The sequence below is a fragment of the Hippoglossus stenolepis genome, chromosome 8 (genome assembly GCF_022539355.2).
Source record: "Hippoglossus stenolepis isolate QCI-W04-F060 chromosome 8, HSTE1.2, whole genome shotgun sequence".
Lineage (NCBI taxonomy): Eukaryota > Metazoa > Chordata > Actinopteri > Pleuronectiformes > Pleuronectidae > Hippoglossus > Hippoglossus stenolepis.
In genome coordinates this window covers 10,828,102-10,854,379 of record NC_061490.1, presented here as the reverse complement: position 1 = coordinate 10,854,379, position 26,278 = coordinate 10,828,102, and the positions used below count along the sequence as shown (strand labels likewise).

The 26,278-nt window shown below is 41.0% G+C and overlaps 1 protein-coding gene across 1 annotated transcript; it reads right to left on the bottom strand.

The window, feature by feature from the left end:
- Nucleotides 1-706: 706 nt before the first annotated feature.
- On the bottom strand, nt 707-23,717 carry LOC118113914 (doublecortin domain-containing protein 2). Its single transcript, XM_035164038.2, has 9 exons — nt 22,944-23,717; nt 21,915-21,969; nt 18,612-18,688; nt 17,812-17,946; nt 17,183-17,332; nt 16,214-16,268; nt 15,656-15,839; nt 3,136-3,206; nt 707-2,332 (listed from the first exon to the last, which is right to left on the bottom strand). The coding sequence occupies exons 1-9, from the start codon at nt 23,228-23,230 to the stop codon at nt 1,115-1,117; spliced, it is 2,232 nt and encodes a 743-aa protein (XP_035019929.2). The 5' UTR covers nt 23,231-23,717; the 3' UTR covers nt 707-1,114.
- Nucleotides 23,718-26,278: the final 2,561 nt, after the last annotated feature.

Below are 26,278 nucleotides of genomic sequence, written 5' to 3'. Positions count from 1 at the left end.
GTGTTAGGTTTACAGTGTTTGGGTGAATTAACGGAATTATATATATATATATATATATATATATTCCTTTGCTGCTATTTGCTACCTTCATTCAAAGTAACAGATGCAGATACTTCGTCCAGAATCGATATGGAGAGTAATGACTCTTCTGACTCTACTTTAAATTCAAAAGTAAGAGCAAAAGGTTACAGTGAGTGAAGCTGTACCTAAAAATAAAGAGTAAAGAACATCCCGCCTTCACCACAGTAAACATAAATACTTTTATACTATAATAAAGTAGATTGTCCAATTTGACCATTACTCTTGAGTTGTCTTTTCATTTTTTAATACATTAGCTTTTAGTTTTTATGATGAATCATCAAGCAGACCTGAGAGGATTGAGAGGCACAAAGGTCTGATACAATAAAGCACCGTGGTTTTCATTTTCTTATTTATTTATTTGGTAGAAGAAAAATAAATACAAATAAAGTGGAACAAAATGGAACAGCTTTATAAAGAAGACTTCCCAGCTACATTCCTTATCACATAACCTATATAGCTTTACATTCAGACACATGCAGAATCACATACAGCTCATTGTACTCACTTTAAAAGCTCATGTGTTTCACTTGCTCTGGGACAATAACACCATACATACAAAAAAAAACACATTGAAACAAGCAGCTAACAGAATCATACCTGTGAGAAAACATATATATTATTTGATTTAAAAATGTAATATTAATGTGTATATTTCAATTTCCCCTGCATCACTCACTACACGTTCTCACAGTGTAAAGCAGCTCCGAAGTTCACAGCACTTGTAAATGGAAAATAAAAGTATATTATTAGAGTTTGTATTTGTTGTTTATCTCTTTCAGACATGGATAAATGAAGAGTTAGTTATGAATAAAACAGTTTACCTGAATTTTTTTAAAACTATATTTAACCGTCAGCATTTCAAAGATTATATTGCTCTGCGATGTCAAATCATTTTATTTTCAGGGCGACTTCTACAAGGCCATCTAGTAAATATGTCTGCAGTCATGTCGTGCTTTGCCTTCCATGTATTTGCTATTTTACACATTGTAAAACATTGCTTCCCATCTTCAGCACCGCTCAACCCAATAAACTTTCACATTTTCTCCTTCTTTTCTAATCCTTCTCCTTGTCTTTCCTCCTCTTCCTTCTCTTCATCACCCTCTCCTGTCTCTCCGTTTGCTGCCGTATCCTTGGGTCCGGCTGAATTTTTGTCCTCTGTGTCCAGCTCCGCTTCGCTCTCCACCTCATCATCTTCTACTCCCTCGACCTCCCCGTTCTCCTTCCTCTCCTCTTCCCCTGACCCTTCGGTAGCCCCCTCTTTTGTCTCGCTCACATCTTCCTCCTGGTTACTGTTGCCACTGCTGCTTTTGTCGTTATCGTCGTCTTTTGTCTCGTTATCTGACTGAGTCTTCCCTGGGTCGCTGTCGTTTTCCGTCTCCTTCTGTTCCTCCTCTGCGTCTACATCATTATTCTCGTCCTCGCTGTTTTTCTCCCCCTCTTCGCTGACTTTATCTTGCTTCTCCTCTTCTGCGTTTTTGCCCTGCTCGTCCTTTTCACCCTCAGAAGATGCATGACTTCCATCCTCTTTCTCTGTACTGTCCTGGCTCTTATCACTGTTGCTACCGCTGGACCTCTGCTCCTCAGTCTCAACCTCCTCCTCAGCCTCAACCTCCTCCTCAGCCTCAACCTCCTCCTTGCTCTCAACCTCCTCCTTGCTCTCAACCTCCTCCTTGCTATCAACCTCCTCCTTGCCCTCAACCTCCTCCTTGCCCTCAACCTCCTCCTTGCTCTTGTCCGTGACCTCCTCTGCTGCTTCTTCTTTTACCTCGTCCTCTTTCTCCTCAGGTTCTGCTGTTGCTTCACCCTCTTTTTCACTTGGCTCTTCATCTCCCTTTTTCTCTTCATCTCCCCCTTTTTCACCATTTGTCTCCTCGTTTTCCTCCCGATCTGCTTTGCCGGCAGAAGCATCCTCTTCTTCTTCTTCTTTGGTGTTTTCAGCAGCAGCTTCCTCCTCCTCTTCTGACTTTTCGCTGTTCTCCTCCGCAGCTTTTGCGTCTTCGTCTGGAGGTTTCTGCTCTTCTGACTTTTCGCTGTTCTCCTCCGCAGCTTTTGCGTCTTCGTCTGGAGGTTTCTTCTCTTCTGACTTTTCGCTGTTCTCCTCTGCAGCTTTTGCGTCTTCGTCGGGAGGCTTCTGCTCTTCTGACTTTTCGCTGTTCTCCTCCGCAGCTTTTGCGTCTTCGTCTGGAGGTTTCTGCTCTTCTGACTTTTCGCTGTTCTCCTCCGCAGCTTTTGAATCATCATCTGCAGGTTTCTGTAATGGGATAATACCATGGAAACAAGTTATAGCTCTCAATACTGTATTTTAATAGGTATGCAAATGGTATAAGTAGATTGCTTGACAATAATTATTCCTGTGCCCTACACTCTCCTGGAGGAGTGACAGCACTAGAGTCATGAGCTCTTACAAATCAAGTGTTTCTCCCTGAGAGCCTTCTAATGGAATGTCAATCAATGCACAATGAGGAGTGGAGAATAAGAAAGGCATGTCTCCAATGGTCTATTAACCAATGAGTATTAATTGATGTCATCAAATAACAATTATATAATTATATAATTTTTCCGGTTAAACATTAATGGGTGATGTTGGTAATATTTATTCAAAATTTCAAACTTATAAATATTCATCCCCTAAATGTGCCTGACGTTTTTTTATCAAGACCAATTCATTATTCTCAGAGAAGGATGTGACAATGTGGAAAAGTGCCCTCTGCATCCCATCTCTAAAAAAAACAACCTGGATCTGCCCCCTGATCCAGATGTGCACCACAATTTAATGGATCCTTCCCTGACCTTCATCGCATCCATCAGAAAAGTTTCTGTCCAGTAGTGTTTTTGCAAACAAACAAATGCAGATGAAAACATAACCTCCTTGATTATAAGTTTTTTTTCAAACATTGCATCAGACTCAGCCAATTACTGCTGGTATAAATATGCAATCATAACAACATCCGGGCCCTTCAAACCGAATGTACACCTGCCTCCAGTCTATCTTCATAAAGACGTCATTACTGATCCGTGCAATAGTCTATCACGTGCACTGCTCTTTGCTTTTACCTTTTCAGCTGGCTGCTCTTGAGGGGCTTTGTCATCAGTGTTTCCATCATCAGCCTTTGATTCCTGGTCATCTGGGAATAGGAGGAGAACACAGACTCACTGAGCATCGCAAACAACTGAGGCTGATTAAAAAAAAAAAGAAAATCAAAGCAGGTTATGAAAAAGTATAGAACATGTGGAAAACCATGTGTTTCATCATCCTAATGTGTGATAGTGAGTTTTGAGTATGGGCTTGTTAGGTGGAATATAAGTTGAAGATGAGTGATAAGTGTCATCGCAGTGTAAATATGAGACTATTTATTCATCTCACTCGGGCATAGGTAGACTTGTCGAGGCCTAATCAGACAAAACAGAGGCAGAAAGGTCGTAAATTGATGTACAGCTCCGCAAAGATATGAATAATCATTTAATATTTGAGAGAAATCAACAGAATTAAATTAAGTGGAATTTAAAAAATGAAAAACTGGCTACATGCTGGTGAATTGTGATTAATTCAATGCCGGCCTTGTTATGTGAAAACCTTCATCAGTTGGATTTATGTGCTGACGACTTTCCAGGACCCTAAACCCTGAATTCCTCAATCACAGCCCATTACATCATTTCAGGAATCCATAAAGCTCTCCTCCTATAAATAAGGGAGCTTTTATTCACCACGCAGTAAGTGACTTGTTGAAATTATACAGCTTCTATTCAGCAGCTGCTTTTTTCCCCCAGATTTGAACAAATACAGCACAAGAGTGACACCTGGTGGTCAGAGGGGGAAGCAACCAATACATTTTTTTTTTCAGGCAAGTAAACAACTTGCCCAGACAAAGGAAGTGTCTGGTGTTGTTTTGATAAGGTGGAGGTTGTTGTACCTCAGAGAACCTACTGCTCGTATTACCTCACACACACACAAGATGTATTAAAGAGATTCCAGGGGTGTTTATCTTCAGGATCTTAGATTTAACATGAAGGGAGGATGGAACCTGCATTTTCTTGTTTAGTTTGAAGAAATGCTCGGTTTCCTTCGCTGAAGCTTCGATTTTTTCTTTTCACCAACAGTGCAAGTCACAGACTGTACAAAGTACTTGAAGCTGGTTGCGTACAGCAGCACAAAAAGACAAGAAAAACAAAGACGCACGACGAGCCTTTATAACAATCGCCAGATTAGTTTCAGCTATGGCAAATATCCTTCGGTGGCCCCCTGAGGAAACACCTGTCACCATTTGCAGTCTAAACAATTACAAAGTGATACTGAGACTCCTGCTGTTTAAATGAGGACATCACACAAACCCAACAGCAGCCACACACACTCGTTTCTATCGGAGCGCTCAGCCCAGCGAGGCAGGTTTGTTGGAGTGCAAAATTAATAAGGGGGATTTTCAGTTTTCATGTGAGCATGTGCATCGGAGGCCTTTGGAATAATTAACCCTAAACATCATAAGAGGAATACAACTATACGCTCTGATAAACAACATAATTACACACTTGTTTTTGAAACACAGGATGAGACTGAAATTTCCAATCAGAAATAAGCGGCAAAAGAGTGGTGGAGAAAGAAAAAAAGAAGAAACAGTGTAATTAATGTCCTTAATATTAGTTTCCCCTTCCACACATACCAGTTAAAGAAGAAAAATGACTCAGGTAGAGATTAGAGGAGTTTATGGAGACATTTAATGCATTTCAAATGCAAAACTGATTGAAGTTTAGCTATGGTGGGAGATGAAACGTTATGGTAATAATAACGGACTTCTTTAAGAATATTTTATGGAAATCGGCTGCATTCATTAACGGCGATGGCTGAACGACTGAGCGTAAGCAGTGGATGAGCCGCCGCGACTCTAAACATCTTAACGTGATTTGAGGATGAGGCACGGGCTCATGAAAATGCTAAATCAAATTAAATACAACATTTAGAACATCCCCTCCTCGCTCCTCATTAAATCCAGTACATTTGGGTTGTGACTTTGGAGTTGCCCGGACAGTTTTGTGTGTTTGTGTGTGCGTGCGCAAGTGTTTTTCTTTTTTCTGTCATAATCAGACAGAAATTACACAACCCCACACACACACACACACACACACACAAACACACACACACAAACACATTCCTACATTCACTTACATTGGCACACAAACAGCGACGGAGCACACCCCCATTTCAGAGGTAATGCAACATCTCATCCATCAGCGAGAGGTAAAACAAGGATGCAACTGTAAGCGGGTATAATTACTCATATAAATGGCTCTCGCTGCCATTCTTATGAAAGGTAGAGTTATAAATGAGGGGTGTTGCAGAGCAGGGCAATAAAACACAACCGGAGATGAAGTGATAGCAGCAAGTAAATAACAACAACCTCCCAAGCCTCAACTAGCCAACTACTGTATGTCTCTCTTTACACACACACACACACACACACACACACACACACACACACACACACACACACACACACACACACACACACACACACACACACACACACACACACACACACACACACACACACACACACACACTGCCTTGTGTATAAAGCAGAGAAAGAAACACTGTACAATACAGAGTGGCACATTTCACTGGTCTCTGCTTCCACTTGATGTGCACATTCACTTCTCATAAAGACACTGACACACTGGGGGGGGAAACCTGAGAGCAATTGACACCAGGTAATATGATGTAGATACTATTCCATGAAATATGTAAGGATTACATTAATAGACTTAATTAATAAAACACTCGACACAACCCTCTGTGGTTCCCTGAGAGCTCTGCACGTCAACAACTGCCACAGACTATTTCCCGGCACCACCGTTAGCAAACAGGCACATGCTCCCCTTGTATTCTGCAGGATGTGAGAGATTGTTACCAATCATCTCCATGTTTACTGAAGTCAAAGTGACGAGTTTAAACTCAACAGGGGGTCGGACGATGGACGGAAATAAAAGAACCACGTTGTATGTTCCATCACCATATTGTTTATGAATACGCAATTCTAACGGCAAATAAGAAAGTGCAGGGTTTTTGTTGTCGTCCAATGTTGAATTGCAGTGAGCAGCAGTGCCGAGCAGAGAGTTGTGAGGTCCAATATCCTGTTTAAAAGCTTCTCCGCTCCTCCAGGAAGCATTAATGTGCAAAAACCACACAGTGCATTCAAGTCCTTGACTCCACAGGAAATCTGTGGAGTCAAGTTCAAGAATGTGTTTTGTTTTTTTTCATTGCAAAATTGAGCCGCGAAAAGATTCACTGAGGGTGTGTGATGCTTTTTAAATGGCTGTGAAGTCACTGCACTGGAGAGGAACCAGCCTAAAAACCTATAAACAAGTCCTTCATCAGAGTTAGTTGTTAATCTGTCACATAACTTTTCAGGGGGTTGAACGTCCTTAGAGCAGTGACACATGAACACGAACCGAATAAATCTTTCCATAAAGTGTTGAGACATTATTAATGATATAATCGAGATTTGAGTGTATTGAAATGTTAGAATTAAAATATCAAGCCATAGAGAAATATTGGTATTCCCGATTTTGTATATATTTAACTTACTGCACTGTTTATGAGAAAATCACCTGAAAAAAACCAACTTTATTCGACATTTAATGTGCAAAGTCTAGTGATCACCCATCATCCACTGTGTAGGTTAATCACGGTTGGTTGTTTTGCCCATGTAGTCCATGAAAGGAGAGGAATGCTGAATGAAATCAAGCCTCTGTCCCCACAGCCTGATGGAACCACTGTTGTTAATACATCCCTTTTGTAGTCAACAGGCACGATGAGACACTCAGGCATTATCACCTCTGACAGGCGGACATCTGCCTAACAAGCACTGGAAAGACGTGTTCCTGGAAACGCTGTGGATGTCATGGTCAATAGTGTGTGTGTGTGTGTGTGTGTGTGTGTGTGTGTGTGTGTGGGGGGTTCTGGCTGCACATGAGCAGAATATTAATTCTTTCAAAACAACTAAATGCCAGAGGTTGCAGCGCTAAATAAACCCAAAGCTGTAATACACAGTGTGTTTATGCCTATAAACCAAAGCCTGGGAAACACTGACACATCCACAACAAGCCTCTGTAGTGTTAAATACACACTCACTACCTAATGTACCTAAATCACTCCACACAACTATCACCATAAAGCACAGCATATTGCTTACGTACTGTATATACAGTCTGATTTACCCCAGTCAGCACGTGCCTGAGTAATGGCGGAGTGTAAAACAACATGGGTACTAACTCCGAATGGTAATTAGGAAATGTTGCCACTCAGCAAGCGTCCTCCAGTCACTGACCAGGGTCCTGTTAAAAGGGTTTAATGACTGTGTGGCCGGCTACCGTCACAGAGGTTCGGTTTATAGTGATGCTGCACAGAGAAGCCACTGCAGCTGCTTCAAATCTGATGACTGGACTGTTTGCTTCTTCTTCATCTGGTTCTGGCTCTAACTCTCTCTCTCTCATGCATACACACAGTAAACTCTCATGTAAAGCATAGGTTTATAAGGTCGACGAGCTACAGTCAGGGTGTCAGGAGAATCATAAGCCTCAGGGTTGAAGTGATGTTCCCTGGAGCTTGACCCATACTGCTGATTAAAAGTCATGATATTTGATTTTACTTATTTTATTTGAGCCCCATTAGAAGCACATGGGTGTGCCTCTAGTCTTCATGGGGTCCAGAACATAGCATATAAAGTGCAGACAACTTAAAATTAAAAATATACAGCTACTGCGACAACATGTTTCACCTTTTTCTTTCCTGCCTCTTGTTTTCACAGCCTGCATATCACAGGGCCCACATACAGAGACAAACAACCATTCACTCTCACATTCACATCTACAGGAAATGTACGGTCTCCAATGAATCTAACCCCAACTGGAATGCCTTTGGACTGTGGGAGGAAGCCGCACCACCACGCTGCCCCCAAACAAATCAGAGCAAGGAAATTGCTAACATAGCACAATGCAACATACAACATGCAGAGAAGAGCTGTGATGGTGAAGCATTGACATTTAGTTAATTTAATACAGTTGCAACAGACCCCTCCACACTAGTTACAGACATTTTGGCTGTTGATGAAAATGCTTCAGTGGCGTCATCGTATAAAACCTGTTTGAGATGTATGGCTTTGGAAATGTGGGCAGACCCATCTTCAAGAGCAAATAAACACAAGCTTGCTGATAAGTTTGGTTTCCAGGCAACTCATTTCCTGAAGTGTACCTTTAAAATCAATTAGCATAATGGGACTTAAATATCATAAAGTCTATAAAATACTGTATATATACATAAAACATTTTTTATATCTTGTATGCACCAAACCAGATACACAGGTCCTGTACAGTGTGGGGCCCTGTGCTCTATCAAATTGATTATATAAAGTATTGCCAGTGTACCACATCCTTTACATCGAGGTTTGTTTCTCAGATGGATCTGCGGCATTAAAAAAATACCATACATTATTTCCAGCAGTTTAGAAAAGGCCTCCTGTGTGAAGCCCTCTGCTTAAAGAGCTTTGACACTAAATCAGAGCAAAGCTGGGCTTCCCAGTGTTGCAGTCGGACAGGCCCAGTCATATTTCTACAGTTTATGGATTTAGTTAAATATTTTAATAATTCAAGGCGTAGGTCTCTGTCACTTGTCTCACAGGTTCCTGAAACGTTGCCAGCCAGTATCTCCATTACATGAAGGCTGAAATCCAAATGGCTTCTGTCTATTCAGTGGAATATGAACAGATTTTGAATTTGATTCTTCTCTCTTCTAAAAGCACACCAACAAAAAAATGACTGCTGCTCTTAAATGAAGCTATGTATCTGTAGCTATTCAATTAATGATCAATTAACCCAGTAGCATTTGTTATGGTTGAATAATCAATCATTAAACCAAGTTAGAATGATAATTCAGGTTCTGTAAAATTCAGAATTGCACATTCTTTGTCACATGTGTTCATGTTCTCTTTGACCCACATGTTTGTACTAGAACTGGCAAATTATGTAAACATGAACAACATTTACTCGTTGCGTCAAAGTTGTTTCAGTCACCGTTGCTCAGATCACAGCTTCACTTCAGCTGCACGTCTACGAGCTCAACCTCAGAAAAAAACCCTCCTGAAACATGCAAAGCAGGCTCCATGAGAAGTGACAGACGTTAGGAGAAATTTGTGTCGGTGAAAGTGGCACACGTTACCCCTACGTTATACTTTGTATGTCATCGGCGGCACAGTTGTATGTCGCAGCCGAAACACTTGTTAACAGATTAACGTGGCAGATTAGCACAGCTACCCTGCTCTTTAATCCGCTAATCCGGCATCAAAGGGTCATGAAGAACCTGTTTCTGTCGTATATAGTGGAAAAAAAGGGGGAGAGATGAAAGTAGACGGAGAATGAAAGAGGGAGAGGAAAAGATGGTCATGTTGTCTGGGATGTGGCACATGAGCTTGTGCACAAATAATATAAGAACAAAATCAACACTCACACACACATGACTACTTTAAAAACACTTCTCGCACTTTCTAAGAACTTGGCAAGGGAGGGAAAAAAAAACTTCCTTTAAATGTTGCCATCTCTCATCCTCCGCCGCTTAGCCTCTTTTTGACACAGGCACACGATTTAAGACACACAGCCTCTTTGTGTACATGTCTCCTGTCTCCCAAGGCTGTTTTGAACCCTATTTCACGCTGACAGGCATTATAGAAACATATGCTAACAGGGCTAATTCCCCACGGCGGCTTCACATTTTATGACACCAGAGGCAGGAGGTTGATCTGGCTGGATGTCTTGTATATATACACACACACACACACACACACACATGAAGGGATGACACAGTGCACAGCGCTCGCATATGCAACAACCTTCATTCCTTTCGCAATCAACTTGTCAATAAAAGCAAGAATCTTTCCTTTTTATGTTTGGAAGTAAGTTTTTTTTTTTCGGTCTTTTTGAAAATATTTTAACTTCATTGACTTTGAATCAAAGCCCCTTCAATGAAGTTTGGAAATAAGTTTTTTTTTCCGTCTTTTTGAAAATATCTCAACTTCATTGACTTTGAATCAAAGCCCCTTCAATGACAATAATGGGGACAGACTGCTGCAGTATCCAAACATGAACAAAGAAACAACAGGCTATTCAGAGCACGAGGGTTTGAGATTTTGAGTGAGGTGGACGCCCTTGAGGATTCAATGCTAAACTTAACTAATAATGGATAGCGATTTTGTTACTGTGCCACACGGTTGCCGAGATCGCTTGAATATTCATCCAGTGGAAAAACTTGTATTTTTTAAAAGCAGCACCTGTTGTCGTACACAGTATTGATTCTGTTGAATTCACTCCATTAGGATGATAGTTTGCTTATATTGACAGATTCAGATAATTTTCTTATCCATGCCCTTGTCTTCTCACGTCTGGACGACTGCAATGCACTATTTACATGCACATGGCCTCAGCAAGTGGAAAACGCTGCCGCTCACATTTTAACAACAAGCATAGGGCCCATATCTCCCCTTTATTGGCTGCCAGTTAAATTTCAGAATTATTTAAAGAATCTTTTAATAACTTTTAGAGCTCAGCACGGTGGGATCACCGGTTATATCTCAGACTTACTGACGCTGTTGTAGGTTTTAGGCGGAGGCCGGTACCTAAGGGTGACCAGACTTTTGCTATCAGGGCCCCGAGGCTCTGGAACTCGGTGCCTGAGGAAATTAGACGTGCCAACACTTTACCAGTTTTTTAAATCATTGCTAAAAACATATTCTTAGAAAAGCTTTTTTTACAGGAATGCTAGATTTTTACTGGCTTTAAAGGATCTTATTTGCTTTTAGTACTTTCTTTTACGTCATCTTTCTCATTTTTTATTTGTCTTGTTTTGTTCTGTGTTGTTTTATTCCCATGTATTTTCTGAAGCACTTATATAACTATAAAAAAGCCTATGATAGTGTGCCCCCCATGTGCATGCTACGTCATATACGAGTTCACAAAAATCAGTGAACGGACCCCCCCCCCCCCCTCCTCCTCTTGTCCATACCTTTCTGTCCTTCCTTCCCTTCTTGATGTACAAGGCACTTATGTTGATTTCCGAGCAGCAATTTGGCCCCAGCAAAGGGCAGAGACAAGTAAAATTCTGCTTTGATTACTCTAAATGGAGAGATTATCCAAGTGAAAGGCAATTATCCAAACCCCGTCCATACCTCTTCCCTACAGTATATCCCTGTGCCTTTCTTTACTCCCAGCAATTGTGCTTTACCATTTCAGACTATTCATTATATTCACCTTTTGTTTCCACCTGTGCTCCTTTTTTTCCCCTTCTCCTCTGCTTCCTCATAATGTTCTCCTCCCTTCAGCGTCTCAACCTTTCATTCCCTCTTCTTTAACCTTCTCTTTAATCATCCCTTCTCTTTGGCTCCTGTCTCCCCCTCATCTGTCCAGACCTCTTTCCTTCCACCTTTTATTCTGCTCCCTTTCTTCCCATTCCTGCCGGTCTCTTCTCTCACTTCCTCTCCCCTCTCTTCTCAAGGGCCCCATTAAACTGAACTGATCACAAAGGCCCTTTAGGAAAAAGGAACGTTGATAAACATTCTATTTTGAGGTTAGCAACAGCTGCTAATTGGTTACAAACTGAACATAAGCAACACAACTGGATGTGTTTTTTGGAAGAAAATCTAACATTGGCCAGACTGGACCAGTGATCCACCGATTAACTCCACCAATGTCTGTGTCTGTCTGTGGAACAGATGTCTCTTGATCCCTTCATCCTATCAGCTTCACATTTGACATGTGTATCGTAAATTGTCAGAGAAAGTGCAGTGCCGGGTTTGGTGCAATTTGGACACACAGCAGGTTCAGTATTTATAAAGTATAATATGTATTGAATATACAAGCCACCAGCGCTCTGTAGCAGTCAGTGTGTGTGAGTTGAACATGTCTTCTTCTACGTCCTCGGATATACTACAGCAGTGGTCTGTAACTGGGTCAAACCCTGGGTCAAAATTAAAAACAGATAAAACTGATGTTAGATTTTTCATATTAAACTGAGACACATGCAGATGCAGATCTCTGTCGTGGCAACAACATTCATAGAATCACATGCTGTTTGTCAATTTGTCTTCAATGTAAAAGCACCATCTTCGTTTTGCTGCTGCAATGCTTTATATGAAGTGGAATTACAGATCATTTATTTTGAAAAGTTGTGAAGTCAGGATTGTCACAGATTGTCACTACACACGTAAACAGTAATAAAGTAAACTAATTTTAGGAAAGACTCACTTATCCAGCGCATAAACAATACAAATTTGACAGTTTGAGGTGGACTCACTAATGACAAGGCATAATTGTCAAGTAGCACCAGAGCATTAACACAGGAATAATTAAGACCGTTCCAAACAGGCAGGTTTAGAACAGGGGCACTGCACTAAACTAATTTAAAAAGGAGCTGCTATAAGAGGATGACTCTGTTGTGTGAAGCGGACAACAGGCAATATGTCTTGTTGGTTAAGTCTTTTAAGTCAAATGCCTTTGTTATAGTAAGTTCAAATTCATTCCATGACCTTTGCTGCATGACTTGCCACACTGCCTCCCCCTTGTCTCTGCTGTCACTAACCGCTGTGTTCACTCTAATGAAGCAGAAAAGTCAGAGGCTTTACAATACACCAGACAGAAACCGCTGTAGTCATCCTCCGACTGGCTCCCAGCAGCTGATAGACAGTGAATAATGGGGACTGGTGTACCGGCACACATACACACCCACGCACACACACAAAAAAAACGAACCTCGCTGTCACAACAGAGTCAGCGCAGAACAGCGGGCGAATCTCAAGTTACTGGGTCACTCTGTCTCATTTGTCTTTTTGTCTTCTTCTTCTCTCTTTCTCTCTCGTACCTCTCTTTACATCCATCAATCCCTATCTCCCCTCTGTCACAAATACATTTATAATGACATGACACTTTTATAATAATCTTTTTGTTTTTGCTCCAATGTTCCATCACGCCAGGGATCAGAAGTGTGGGTTACATACTGTGTTCTTTCCACACTATCTGCAAGTCAGCCAACTTTTTTTTGGCTGGGATCTTTCCTGGCAGCAGATCGGGGATGTGTTTACCTCATACCCAAACAGGGCAGGATTTCCCCGAGGGGAGAATAACACTGAAAACATGGCGGCTCTGCTGTGAATCACTAAATAGAGTTGATCAGAACGCCACGATCCTACTTTGAAGCTAAAGTATACAAACAAGACCAAAACACACTACCTGCCCTTGGAATGCTGAGGGGAATAAAACCAATTTAGAACCAAGCAGCTGTGATATTAGCTCATGTTTACTTTAAGAAAGATAAATGGACAAATAACAAGTAAGCATATATATATATTTTATGTAGAAAAAGCAATGAACAAAAAAAGAGCAAAGGAACCTGAAACCTACGGTACCGTAAATGAAGTCTGTTCAGCACCACGGACAGAGACAGACTTAACGCCAAGAGACGAAACCAGGAGAAAAAGTCAAATATGGGCTCCTTGTGAACATGGCAGCTTTTACACAAAAATACTTTAAAGGTCAAACAGTGGAGGGTGCATGAGAATGTGATATGCTCTCTCTGAGCCGTTCAAACGATCTTGTCTGATGCCTGATCTTGTTTTCCGAGCTGTCTGTCTGTTAATTCAATCTCTGGTCAATGTCACCCAAGGGGACCAATAACGCAACGTCGTTTTCTGTGGGTATAACATGACATGCCACAAAGTCTGATGTACAGAGGATAATTGACGGTGACATTATGTATTTCAGACGCACACTCACAGACTCCTTGAACCTCTGTTTTTGATGCAAACTGCCAGCTCCCCTCAAACCACAGACACAGTCCCCCACGCTCCTTTAGGCTTCTGCCGTCAACTCTCCTGCCAGAGGAGAAAGGAGGCCACATCTATCACGAGCAGCGCGATGATGTAATGCAGTCCACACAGCAGCAGGAGTTACAATAAGGTCAGCCGCAATCTGCAGAAAATCTAACTCCCTTCTCCTATAGAGTTTCATCATACAATGACCTCTCCCCTTGTTATTATAATAGTATAAAATACAAACGCCATTCACGGAGAATGTATGTTCGGCTCCCATAGCAGCTGAACATCCCGATGGCAGGAGGAGTACAAGTAGCAAAAAAGCACAAAAGTAAAGAGTTTCTGCTTGGATGTAAAAACACATTAATCACAAGCCCAGAAGGTGACGTAATGTGTTTCTTGTTATAGTGGGTAATGTCATCATACGAGACCTACTTTCAATATTTCCGACTGGAGTTTGTGCAGAGCAACAGCGCCACTATGTGGGCATTTAAGAAGGCAGCAGGTTACATAAGATTTCAAACAGCGTGCATTACATCATGTCTCTATAGTTTCTAATCCTGTAGGTTATAGAGCCCTGTTTGGGACACATGCTTTCGTAATTATTTATGACAAAAGACGTATCAGACATAGAGACATTATAACCGGGGAGCAAATTACTACAGTGTATGTCAGTGTCATGTTGTTGTTGTGTTGGAGGGAAAATGCTTTTTTTTTAAGCCATACACACATCTTCTGAAATTGCATGAGCACATGCAATCACACTTGTATGCACACGCCCACCTGGATATTCAATTCATCATGGATTCATAAACAGCCATGCACTCACACGCACACACGCACGCACACACACACACACACACACACACACACACACACACACACACACACACACACACACACACACACACACACACACACACACACACACACACACACACACACACACACACACACACACACACACACACACACACACACACACACAAACACACGCACACGCACGCGCACACACTCATTTATCTCTCTATAGTTGTGAGGACACTTGATTTTTTAAATGTCAGCACATCACATCCAAGCCTATTTCCTCCTTGTGTGTGGTGGCTGCAGAAAGTAGAAGTAATCGTTAGGAATGTTTGCTGTATTGATATAGAATATAGTTGTATCGTGAAATATATATTTGTCCGCTAATTAAACCAGAGATCTTTACAGAAATGTACCAGTGCAGTTGTATTGTGTTTTGTCTGTAGTCTATTTGTTATTTTCCTCTAATTTGTGTCACTGGCTGTGTCTATTATGATAATGAGCTATGATGTCATTTCCTGATATCTCCCATGCCAATACGGCTTGTTCATTATTCGCTTCTGGTCAGTCACCCTGATGATGTCAGCGTGCTACAACACATAGGTGTGTTTTTTTCTTTGCCATGCATCCACACTAATAAGGTTTTACATTTGTTTCCACAGCAAGAGTGCCTCAGTTTCTTTTCTTTTGCATTAAAATTGTACATCCCTACAACAAAGAGCAGCTTGTGGAATGTTTTTTTACATATTCTTCCAAACAGACGTATTTTGGGTTTTGCTTATCTATCCCAGTGCTTTGTTTTTCAACGACTCTGCATATACTCAACCAAATAAAACACAGAGTCATTTCTCCTGATATCTGACTCTGAATGAGTATAAACACATCATGTGTCATTCCTCTTCACATTCTTTTATACGATCTTAAATTACCATTGTCGGAGATGGTGAGGGTCATGCTCTGTCCGCTCCTCTTCTTCCTGAGAGAGATGAGTCGGGCTTGAGAGATTTCTCTGACGATGGACGACAGGTGTTCCCTGTTGTTTCCAGTGTGGCCTGGAGGGGACGCCTTGAAGTCTCCATCTCCACTATCACTGCACCGGACTATGGACTTGCTCTGGGAAAAGTGGAAGTCTTGTCAGTTGATGAAGGACCAATAAAGAGTTATGTATATTATGGAAATTAAACAGCGGCTGCACAAAATATCAGGAGCCACCTCCCTTTGAGATTAAAAGGTTTTCTGGTGAATGTTTCTACATCTGTTTATGTAAAACTCTTGAGTGAGGCGCTTAAAAATCTAAACTGGCCAGAGCTGGGGAAATGTGTTTCTATCTTTCTTTTCAACCCCTCATTAACTGAAAACAGTTAACTCTGGCCTTGTCTGTGAACAACAGCACCTCCCCCTGAACAAAATGCTGAGGGGAAATCGCTCAATTTAAAAGGTTTTGTTAATGATCTAAATAATCTCTGCAAAATGAAAGCAGTTCTTACGTTTCCATTTTGCTTGGAGAATCTGTAGATAGGTGGGAGAGAGTGAGCTTTCACTCTGTGGACAAAAAAAGACAAAACATATGTGACTTAGTCAAATTCCTCTCTACAACACAGAATCATGAACACATGCACCTTAAGTCAGCTCCATAAATACCAGAACAAATAAAATTGAAAATAAAAATGTAAGCATTGAGTAATGTGTAATATGTGATTAATCAATGGTGCTCTGATCTTCCAAACACCTGAAATATGGAAACAACCTATTAAATAATGTGTGTTTTTGATATTAAAAACAAAAACATTAAATTGCTTTGTGTTCAATACGTGCCTGAAAACAGCAAACATTTTTAATTTGTCCTTTTTTTAATTTTTTATATGCACTTGGGTTTTCTGCTCACATGCAAATTATTCATGTTGAAAATACTATTTGGAGCTGAGGGACTTTAGCTTGCAGGAGATTTGAAAGAGGACATTAACCCTGGAGGAGTAATTAGCTGCCGCACTGGAACACATGCAAACACAAACTGAACGGTCTCCACGAACCATCTCTCCAAAGCATTCATTCTCCCTCTTCATACTTTTGATTAGTAACAGTAGTTCATTGTTTATTGTAATACCTTGTGAGGCCTTGCCAAATTTAAAGTAATTATATCAGAACACATAATCACACACTTCGCTACGGTCCTGTTGAATCTACTAACATGTCAAATGTCAAGCTTCTATCAGTTTGTGAAATAAGAAAATTATAAATTTCTGTATTGTAGGATAGGGGTGAGTGCAGGTACTGTAAAAGTGGAAAAGAAATATGAAACACCCAACAATCTGCTATAAAATGACGCCTTTTATGATCAATATTTTTTTATAAAGGCAACTAACACAATGCAGATGTTTGATAACATCACGACTTGTTTGCATATTTTGATCAGGATGTCCAGCTGCATACACCCTCTCCTGTAGAGCAGTGCTTACCCATTCACCCTCCTGGTCCCTCTTAGCTTGGCGAAGAGAAGGTCACTGTACGGCAGCTTCTTAAACCTGTCTCTTCCTACAGCCACATACAGCTGACTGCTCTCCAGCTGACTCCCTTCAGTCACCTGGTGGCCTTCGTAGGTGAAGAGACTAGAACACACACACACACACACACACACACACACACACACACACACACCAGATTTACACCCAGTTCTTGGTGATCTTGACCATAAGAGCGTACAGGTGTAAATGTAATCAGGTTAAAATCATGTATAGATACAAAGTGGAAATGAAACACATGTTAATGCCAGGTGAGTCAGAGAGTCAAAAGCCCCATCATGTATGTTTGTACCAGTACCAGTATATGTATGTGTGTGTAAGGTTATTTTAAAAAGTCTATGTTAGCATAAATGACTGGAAGCATTTAAAAAAAAAGTAAAACGGTCTCTTTTTCATTTATATGTAAATTTATGCAGCAAGGTGATGGAAAATCTAATGAGATCATCTGCTATAAGGGACGAACATGTGGTGTAGGTCTGAAGCTTGTGTCGTGTAGTGTTCTTGATTTATTATGTTAAGAAGAAGACATTACATCCTCATGTAGAGCGATGTCTGGTGAATGTTACCTTCGAACACCCCCCAGGACTTTCAAACCCATCTTCTCTGTGATCATCTCTAATATCCGCTCAAACTGGCCCAGCATCCTCTGCTGGATCAGCAGCCTCACTGCAGGGTTCAACACGTCGCCATTGGCTACCACGCTACGAGAAGAAAGTGACAGTGAGGGATTTCCATGGTGACGGTCTCCCTCTGAGCTCATGTGACAGAAATCAGCAGTCTATGACATTATCTTCCACTTCATTCAAAGACAATGGCAGCTCCATTATTGTGTATATACAGTGGTGGAGGAAGTATTCGAAATGTACTCAAGTAAAAGTACCACATGAACTTTTCTACTTGAGTGAAAGTAAGTAAATACTTGCTTTAAACTACACTTTAAGTATTAAAAGTAAAAGTACTAGCAGAATTTAGCCTATTCCCTAATGCAACGGTCGACTATATTATTAACTGGGGTTACTGTTAATTCTCTTTAGCACAAAAATAATACAGACTTTGTCATGTTAATTCAAAATGCTGCAGATGATGCTACTGAAAACACATTGTCATTCTAAATAATGACTGAGTCTCGGCAGTGACCTCTTCTGAATTAATTCCAGGTTGATGCATTGTAAAAATGCTGATGAGTCCAAAGCAAAAGGAAAAAGTATCCAAAAATAAATCTACTTGAGTAAAGAATAGATACATGAAAATGTACTTAAGTACAGTAATGAAGTACATGTACTTTGTGACATCATACCACTGTGTATATACAGTATAAAGAAGTAAATCTAATATAATGTGGTAAAATTGGGGAACTTTAACTCACAATATTGTACATGGCTCCTTGATGGGTTTCAGGAATCGAGCCGACACAATGATTCGAGTCGGGGGCAGCGGTTTGGCCTGGAACAGAGGGATGAGACAGAATGAAACATGTTGTGAACCTATGAAGGATTTGCAAGTTTGTTGGCACATCAGTGAGTTCCAGTTGGGATTTAGGGACAGCCTCAGTTTCCCAGCGGAGGCTCAGGAGAACAGACCTGTGCAAATAAAGCACCACGTGTGCGTCCTCTAGGGGCAGCGGTGCTTGGAGAACTAGAGCCAACATGGGTGGTGGGAGTCTGATGGAGCATTGTGTGCATTTTTTTCTTTAAATCCATTCACGTTTCAAAATAGTTTTCCGTTTTTTTTCTGTGGAAATTTGAGTTAAAGTTACAAAAAAACATTCTTGTTTGACATCAAACGCTTTTATCCGAAAACCCGAAGAGAAAGAGCTTTTCTCAACTCTAAAATAATCTGTTTTTAATCGCTGTGACGACAAAAAGAACGATCCCCTCCATAACCCTTTGAGGTGGCGAGGTCGCAGAGAGCGAGCTCCGCAGGTCCTGTCCCATAGCACCTGGTAACACACTGTGACTCTAAGACTGAGATTTGAATCCTGTGAGAGAATGAGATAAGAGAGCAGGAGCATTAAAAGTCCTCTGGGGTCTGTGAGTGCACCCTGGTAACAGAGGTTTAGGCCACAAGTGGAATTAAAACAAATAATAAAGTGCTGTAAAAGGGACAGGCTCTTTTTTTTTTTGTTTGTGCACCACATGTCAGGCTAAAAACTACAAAATAACATGCATCATAAAACATTACAGTGTATTTTAGTTCACATGATTGCGGAAATCATCAAAATTCCCTAATTTGCTGCTCATTAAAAAAGCAATTGCACTTCCATTTTGCCAATTTGCCTTTCACGTCTGCTACAGAGCGCAGCTGGTAACCAGTCCAATCAGTCTCGAGGGAGCAAATGTAAATACTAGATTTGATGTTTTTCTACCGGCAATGATTTGTTTTACATCACGTGGCCTTTTAACGGTGAAGAAAAAGCCCACTCAGCTCTTTTTTTTGTGTCCATCCATCACTTAGAGCTGTTAACGGTGATCTTACACAGCTTAATAAGTCAACTGACTATTGCACCTTTAATAGGAAACCAAGAAAACATCTTCTACATCTTGTACAGTTGATAAACTTCCCATTTCATCCGCTGGATTCTATGTACAGAGTGTAGATGCAAGATTCAGCAAAATCAGGGCTCTTCATTTCAGGCTTTGGGCGCTCGTACAGCACATACGCCTGCCGAGGCTCACAACCCATCTCGCCAAGTTCAAGAAGTGAAATAAAAAAAACATTCTAACCCTTTTATTCAGGTCGATTCCAAAATTGAACTTCTTTGAGTCGTTCTCCACCCTTCCGCGAGATTTCATAGAAATTGGTTAAGTAGTTTTTGAGTAATCCTGCTAACTAACAAACAAATGGCAATGAAAACACTAGCGTGACACTCAGTAGTATGTATACCTCCGCCAAGGCTGACCAGTGTCCTTGTGAAACCATTTTTAGATAAAGTAGATCCTGAGAGCTATTTGGATCTGTTTAAAACACTCAATTTCAGTTCCCTAAAAATGCTGTTTTTCTTCATCAAGAACCATGAATAATTTTTTGAGGAATCAAGGAAAACAATCCAAAACAAAATTGAATGGGCTCTGCTCTGATTCATAACACATCCTTTTCTTCCAGTAGTTTTTGCGTAATCCTGCTTACTAATAAACAAACACAAAACATAACATCCTTGGTGGAAGTAATCAACATCATATAACAACCAAATGCAAAATTCAATGTTAAAGGAGAAATAAACAACAAATTCAGATCAACTATGTGCAAGAAAAAAAAGATGCTGAAGAAATGAGACAGATGCAAAAGGAGTCATCAAAGAGTTCATTAATCCAACCTACAATTGCTCCAAAAAGCAATAGGACAAAAAAAAACCTAACTTGCCGAGCGTCCAGCCAGCTAAGAGTTCTCATCATTAATCGATACAATCAGCCAGATCAAGTGCGGTAGTGAGGAGGCCCTTGAGAACTAAATTGGTTCTTTTTAATGCTCGCCAATCACAGCAGCAACAACAGCCCCTTCAGGTTTTCGGTGATGACAAAAAAGCTTTTTGCCAGCAGGTGATAAGACAGAATCAGACAGTGGAGAGAGGCGGGGCTCACACACAGGAAACACCTCCGAGGCTCTGACCACAAGACCAGGGACTAAAGTTTCGGACTTATATTTAGTACCGAGGGTCCTGACGGAGACTCTGTGTGAACCATTGGATGAGTGTGTCAGAATTGCTGTCCCCATAAAAATGTGAGGGGAGTAAAAAAAAAAAAGTTTGGTGTATTAGGTGTAGTAGACGCTTCAGTTTCTTCCACAGAATGAACTTTGTATTTAAAAAGAAAGAAAAGAACATTCCGTCTCATCTGGAAACAGGACCTGGACGAGCCCGGCTTTAAGCCGCCCTTGTCTTGGCTGTGACTTCACTGTGATAAAAGATGCATTCAAAGGAGGGATGATTATGATCCATAAATCAATAATTCATGGCCACTGAGACAACAACATAGTGATTCTTTGCAGGGAACAAAGGGGGAGAAAAGCTCAACATAACACCTTGCTTTCTAAGCCCTTTACACTGTGGGCGGCGGGGACAAGTGTGGAGGTGATGTTCCCAAATCCTCATGTATCTTGCATTTAGTGGCAGTTTCAAATGTTGAAGGGGTTGGATTGAGTCAGGATATTGTAACTGAAACCCGTCCTTGAAAACATAGCCGCCGCTGAAGGGTTTCATTAATCTGCAAAACTAAATCTCACTGACGATAAGGTTCACACAACGCGTCTGTGATTAGGGTTTTCGTTGTCATCATAACGACACTATAACATCGCAGATTTCACACAACTGGAAATCAAGCAAAAGCAAATCCTTAAATAAGTTCCAGTGTGTGATTTTTTTTATGAACATGTCTTCTTTGGCTGAGGATCCACCAAACACCGAGACTGTCTGAGTGACTGACAAGACAGTTTAAATTATGTAAAGAGCTTCCATCTCAGCAGATTGTTTATATGGGGCCACCGATCATAGTGATGGGCACAGTGGCACAGTCACCATGCTGCACGATGAAGTCCCAACTGATGCACAGGGAACAAACAGAGCATGTTGAGCTCTGGCATCTGATTGCAGCCATCGTGAATTTACCTTTTCTGAGTCACTTTATGACAGAAATAAGCTTCTGAGGAACTTAGAGAGGATTTTCTCCTGACTCACCTGCATCGGAAGAGTCTGCAGCAGCCTCCTCTTTCTAGATCCAATGTGGAGGTAACTGCAGAGAGGAAACAAAAACATAAAGTGAAGGGTAAACATGGAGTGATCATCTACAGCACCCAAATAGCAAAGTTACATTTAACATATAAGGAGTGTGTTTTTATTCATGTTTATATGTTATTTATCTTTTCTTTACCATCAACTTGCCAGGGGCTGCAGATGAAAAGGACCCTGCATGGCTAATTTACAAGATGGACTTAAGTGTGCAGGTTAACTAATGTACATTGCTCTTTTAAAACATATTAACACAAAAATAAACATATTTAGTGCAAGTATATGCTTATTTGGGGAATTAATAATTGCATTTATTGCATTACCTTCTGCATTAAAACTGATTTTTTTTGTACACAATTGCATTTAAGATCCAACACTTTTAAGTCTAAAGTGATAATGTGGTATATATGCATTGAGTGGGACAGGAGGACGATGCAGTGCAATATGTATTAAGCTCTATAAAAGTGATCTTTCCCTGGATATTCGGTGAAAGTATTCAAACGTCATGTCCCCAGAAATCCTTCCAACTCAGCTGCTTCACCACTGCTTTCTATGAATAACACGGCTGCTCAAATCTCATTACCTGCTGCATAAGTCCACCTTTTTTAAGCCAGGCCAGAGGCAGCACACCTCTCTACAGGGCTGATCTCATCATGCTTATCCCGGTGATGTGATTCAGATCCACTGGTGTAAAACTGTTGAGTCACTTTAAGACCATGGTTGACAACATTGACCGTGGAACCCAGTGTGGGATACAGCCATATGCATTTATAGCTTGAAGTTAGAGTTACTTGGAACTACTTGTAATCTTAGCTGAGCAGGCAGGTAAGACCCTACACCCCCCACATTTATATTCAATGTTAATATGCCGGTAAGGAGCCTAATGGATCCGTTTTTACGCATTGTTGCAATATCCTCAAGACTATGAGAAAAGTATCAAGTAGTTCATCATTTGTCATAATTGCAATGTAGTCTTACTCCAGCTTTTTGAACCTCTCCCTCCCGGCAGCGACGTACTGCTCCCCGCTCCGCAGGCTCTCCAGACAGTCCACCTTGTGGCCTCCTCTGGGCGTGTAGATGTTCCTCACCGCTCCGAACGGGGCCTGGACTCCGCCGGACACCTCTCTCAGCAACGTCTCGAAGTTGGACACCCTCTTTTGGTTTATCACTATCCGGCGAGCATCGTAGTACGGGTCGCCGTTGCGGAACATGAAAACGTTCTTCACCACCGGCTGCGACAAAAAGTTGGGCTTCTCCGAGCCCATTGTTCGTGCGTAAAAGCGGGCTGACGCGCGGCGGAGAGAGTCGAGTGGGGGATCTTTGTTAAAACAAACTTGGGACAGGATGATACGGGCTGCAAGACAAAGGCTTACAGGCCATTGTAATTACATTAGAGCTGCTCCATGCTGGCCACACGTACAGGGTTAAGTGGAGCTGAAGGCGGCACGCCAATGTTCAAGGAGTTGTTTTGCGCACAACAGCGTCCAGAGCTAAATGCTGCCCACAGGTTTAAATGAGGTAGAGTAATCAAAACAGAACCACATGCACGTTCGCGTAGACGTGATCCACCGTTGTCAAAGTCAACTGTCCACAAGCTTCGCAGAGTCTCAATGCGCTGCAGAGGAAACTGTGCGGAGTTGTCCTGCCTCGCGTGCTCCTATCGGCGCCAAGTGCGCGCAGCAGGTGACGGTGAGAGCCAGGCGGGTTCGTGCGGTTTCCCCACGATGCAGCCCGAGCGTCAGGAGAGCTCATGTGTTGGGATGTATCTATGGGAACACACCGCTGCTCGCTCGCCGATTACCACTGTCGTAATCAGCAGGCAGTCAATCATTATCTCAAGAGCAGAAGCAAATATCGGTTCAATTCAAAGCACATTGCGAGCGTGCAGGAGCCACAACCGCAAACGTGCGCGACGAGCTCCGTGAGTGGAGACAAGTTTAAAGTAAATCAAGCCGCAGCTCTTTGAACTGTAGGAAACTCTGCAGCAGCCACTGTGGAAAGTTAATTGGGCATCAAGAGACCAATTGCAAACCACAGGCTGCCGGGGACACGCAGAAAGTGGGACAAATAACATGTTTGTGTTGTGGAGGTGCCGCTCCACCACAGGGACACTTGTACTGTACGTTTTGTACATTCGATTGTCAGGTGGTACGTTTCCTGCTGACCCAATTAAAAGCACCTGCAATATATTAGGATTTAAAACGTGATGGGCATAAACAGAAGTATACTAGCAGAATTTATCGCTATGTTTAATCCAAAGTATTGAGAGTGAATGCATATACAGTATGTTTTCCACTTGCCATGAAATATTATATATATATATATATATATATATATAGAAATACATATTCCTTATACCACAGTCCAGCCCACACATTTTTGTATATATAAAGATGCTTATCAACAAAACCCTCATTATCATATAATATAACAATGTTGCCTATACTGCAAAGATGCATCACTGCATTTGTTCAGTCCAACTACATTGTCATTTGGATGCACTTCCCTCTTGAAGCCACCTGGTGGTGCGGTGTATATGGTGTGGATTACAATTATAGCCACAGATAATAATTATACACAGGAGTAAAAATACAGAATCTTTAAATCGTACAAAATTTGATACAGTTATATGTCTGTACGTTTTATGTACGAAAACATGGTTCTTCATTTACCTATCTTGACCATTATATAACTGTGTTTTCTATACTGCAAAGATGCACCACTGCACCTGCACAGTCCAAGTACCTGCTCCTTTGGATGCAATTCCCTCCTAAAGACACCTGATGGTGCTATAGTAAACGGTATGAATTGCAATTACAGCCACAGATAATATACAGAAAAAAAAAGATGAATGCTCAAATCTTATCAATAGATTCCTCATACGACAGGTTACAGTTGGATATAGTTTGATATCCATGAATTTCTCAGTAAATGTTTAAAAACATGGTTAATCATGATCTGGAGGATTTTAGCATATATCAGTATTGCCTCTGCTACAAAGATGCACCACTGCACCTGTACAGTCCAACGACAAACTCTTTAGGAAGAGATTTGCTCTTAAAGCCACCTGATGGTACTATAGAATATAGTGTTGATTACAATTATAGCCATAGATTGTAATCATGTACAGGAACAAAATAATGAATGTTCAAATGTCCCCAACTGATCCTTATACCACAGAATATGGTTTGATACAGTTTAGTTTCTGTGATTTTTTAAAAAGTTGGATAAAAACATAGTTTAGCATCAACAGTACCTTCATTATTATATCTTATAACAGCGTTGCCTGTGTACGGCAAAGATGCATCACTGCACATGCACAGTGCAAGTATACTACATATTACTTTGGATGCAGTTCCCTCTTGAAGTCACCTGATGGTGCTATAGAATGTGGTGTGGATTACAATTTTAGCCACAGATTAAAATATACAGGACATATTGATTGAATGTTCCAAATTTACCGTTGCAGTCATGATTCAATCAATCATTCAAAGAAAGAAATGCAGAAAACTCTGAGAGTCACAAGTGAGGATCCCTCAGAGGGAAGTGTAGTCGATGCCACGTGTAGCAGAGCACATCAACAAAATCACAATATGTACACATGCATGAGAAGAGACAGTGTCTAACATACATTTAAAGGTGTTACATCAATGTTATGTCAGTTTTTAAAGTAAATAAAGTAAGAATTTATACAAAAAGACAAAGTCTGACAGAGATGAACGGAGGAGTAATGACAATTGTAATGATGTCAGCAGTAGCAGTATTGTCAGTAATAGTACGTGGGCAGGCATATTGATCAATGTGGTTGTTGTTTTAGCAGGTGCCACTTTAAAGATGTATTCCAGCAGATACGGCTGATGAAACTCAAATCGTATGGATGTGATTTTATTCTATGATCTTCTCCCTGTGTCCATGTGGATTTTCTCCCACACTCCAAAGACGTGCAGGTTAAGTGGGGACTTTAAATTAAAAGGTCTGAATGTGAGTGGGAATGTTTGTACACACACTGTGATGGACAGGTCACCAGTAGCAGCTCGCCGTTGGGTCCTAATGTGTTTTCAGAGGATTTCAGATTATACATTTAAAAATATTTTGTTCACATGATTGCTCATTGGTTGTGTGTCACTGTCTATGCAGTTAATGTATTTTTAAATGTAAATGTTGTATAATTGTTTAGGGGCTTTGAACAGAGTAGAAGACGTGAGTCACTTCTGTGATTTTGAGCTCTCACTATGACACAGACATGTTCTCTGTTTGGACTAATCTGTGGAGCTGTGTGAACATGTGTTCTGTGGTGATGATGACTGATGTTG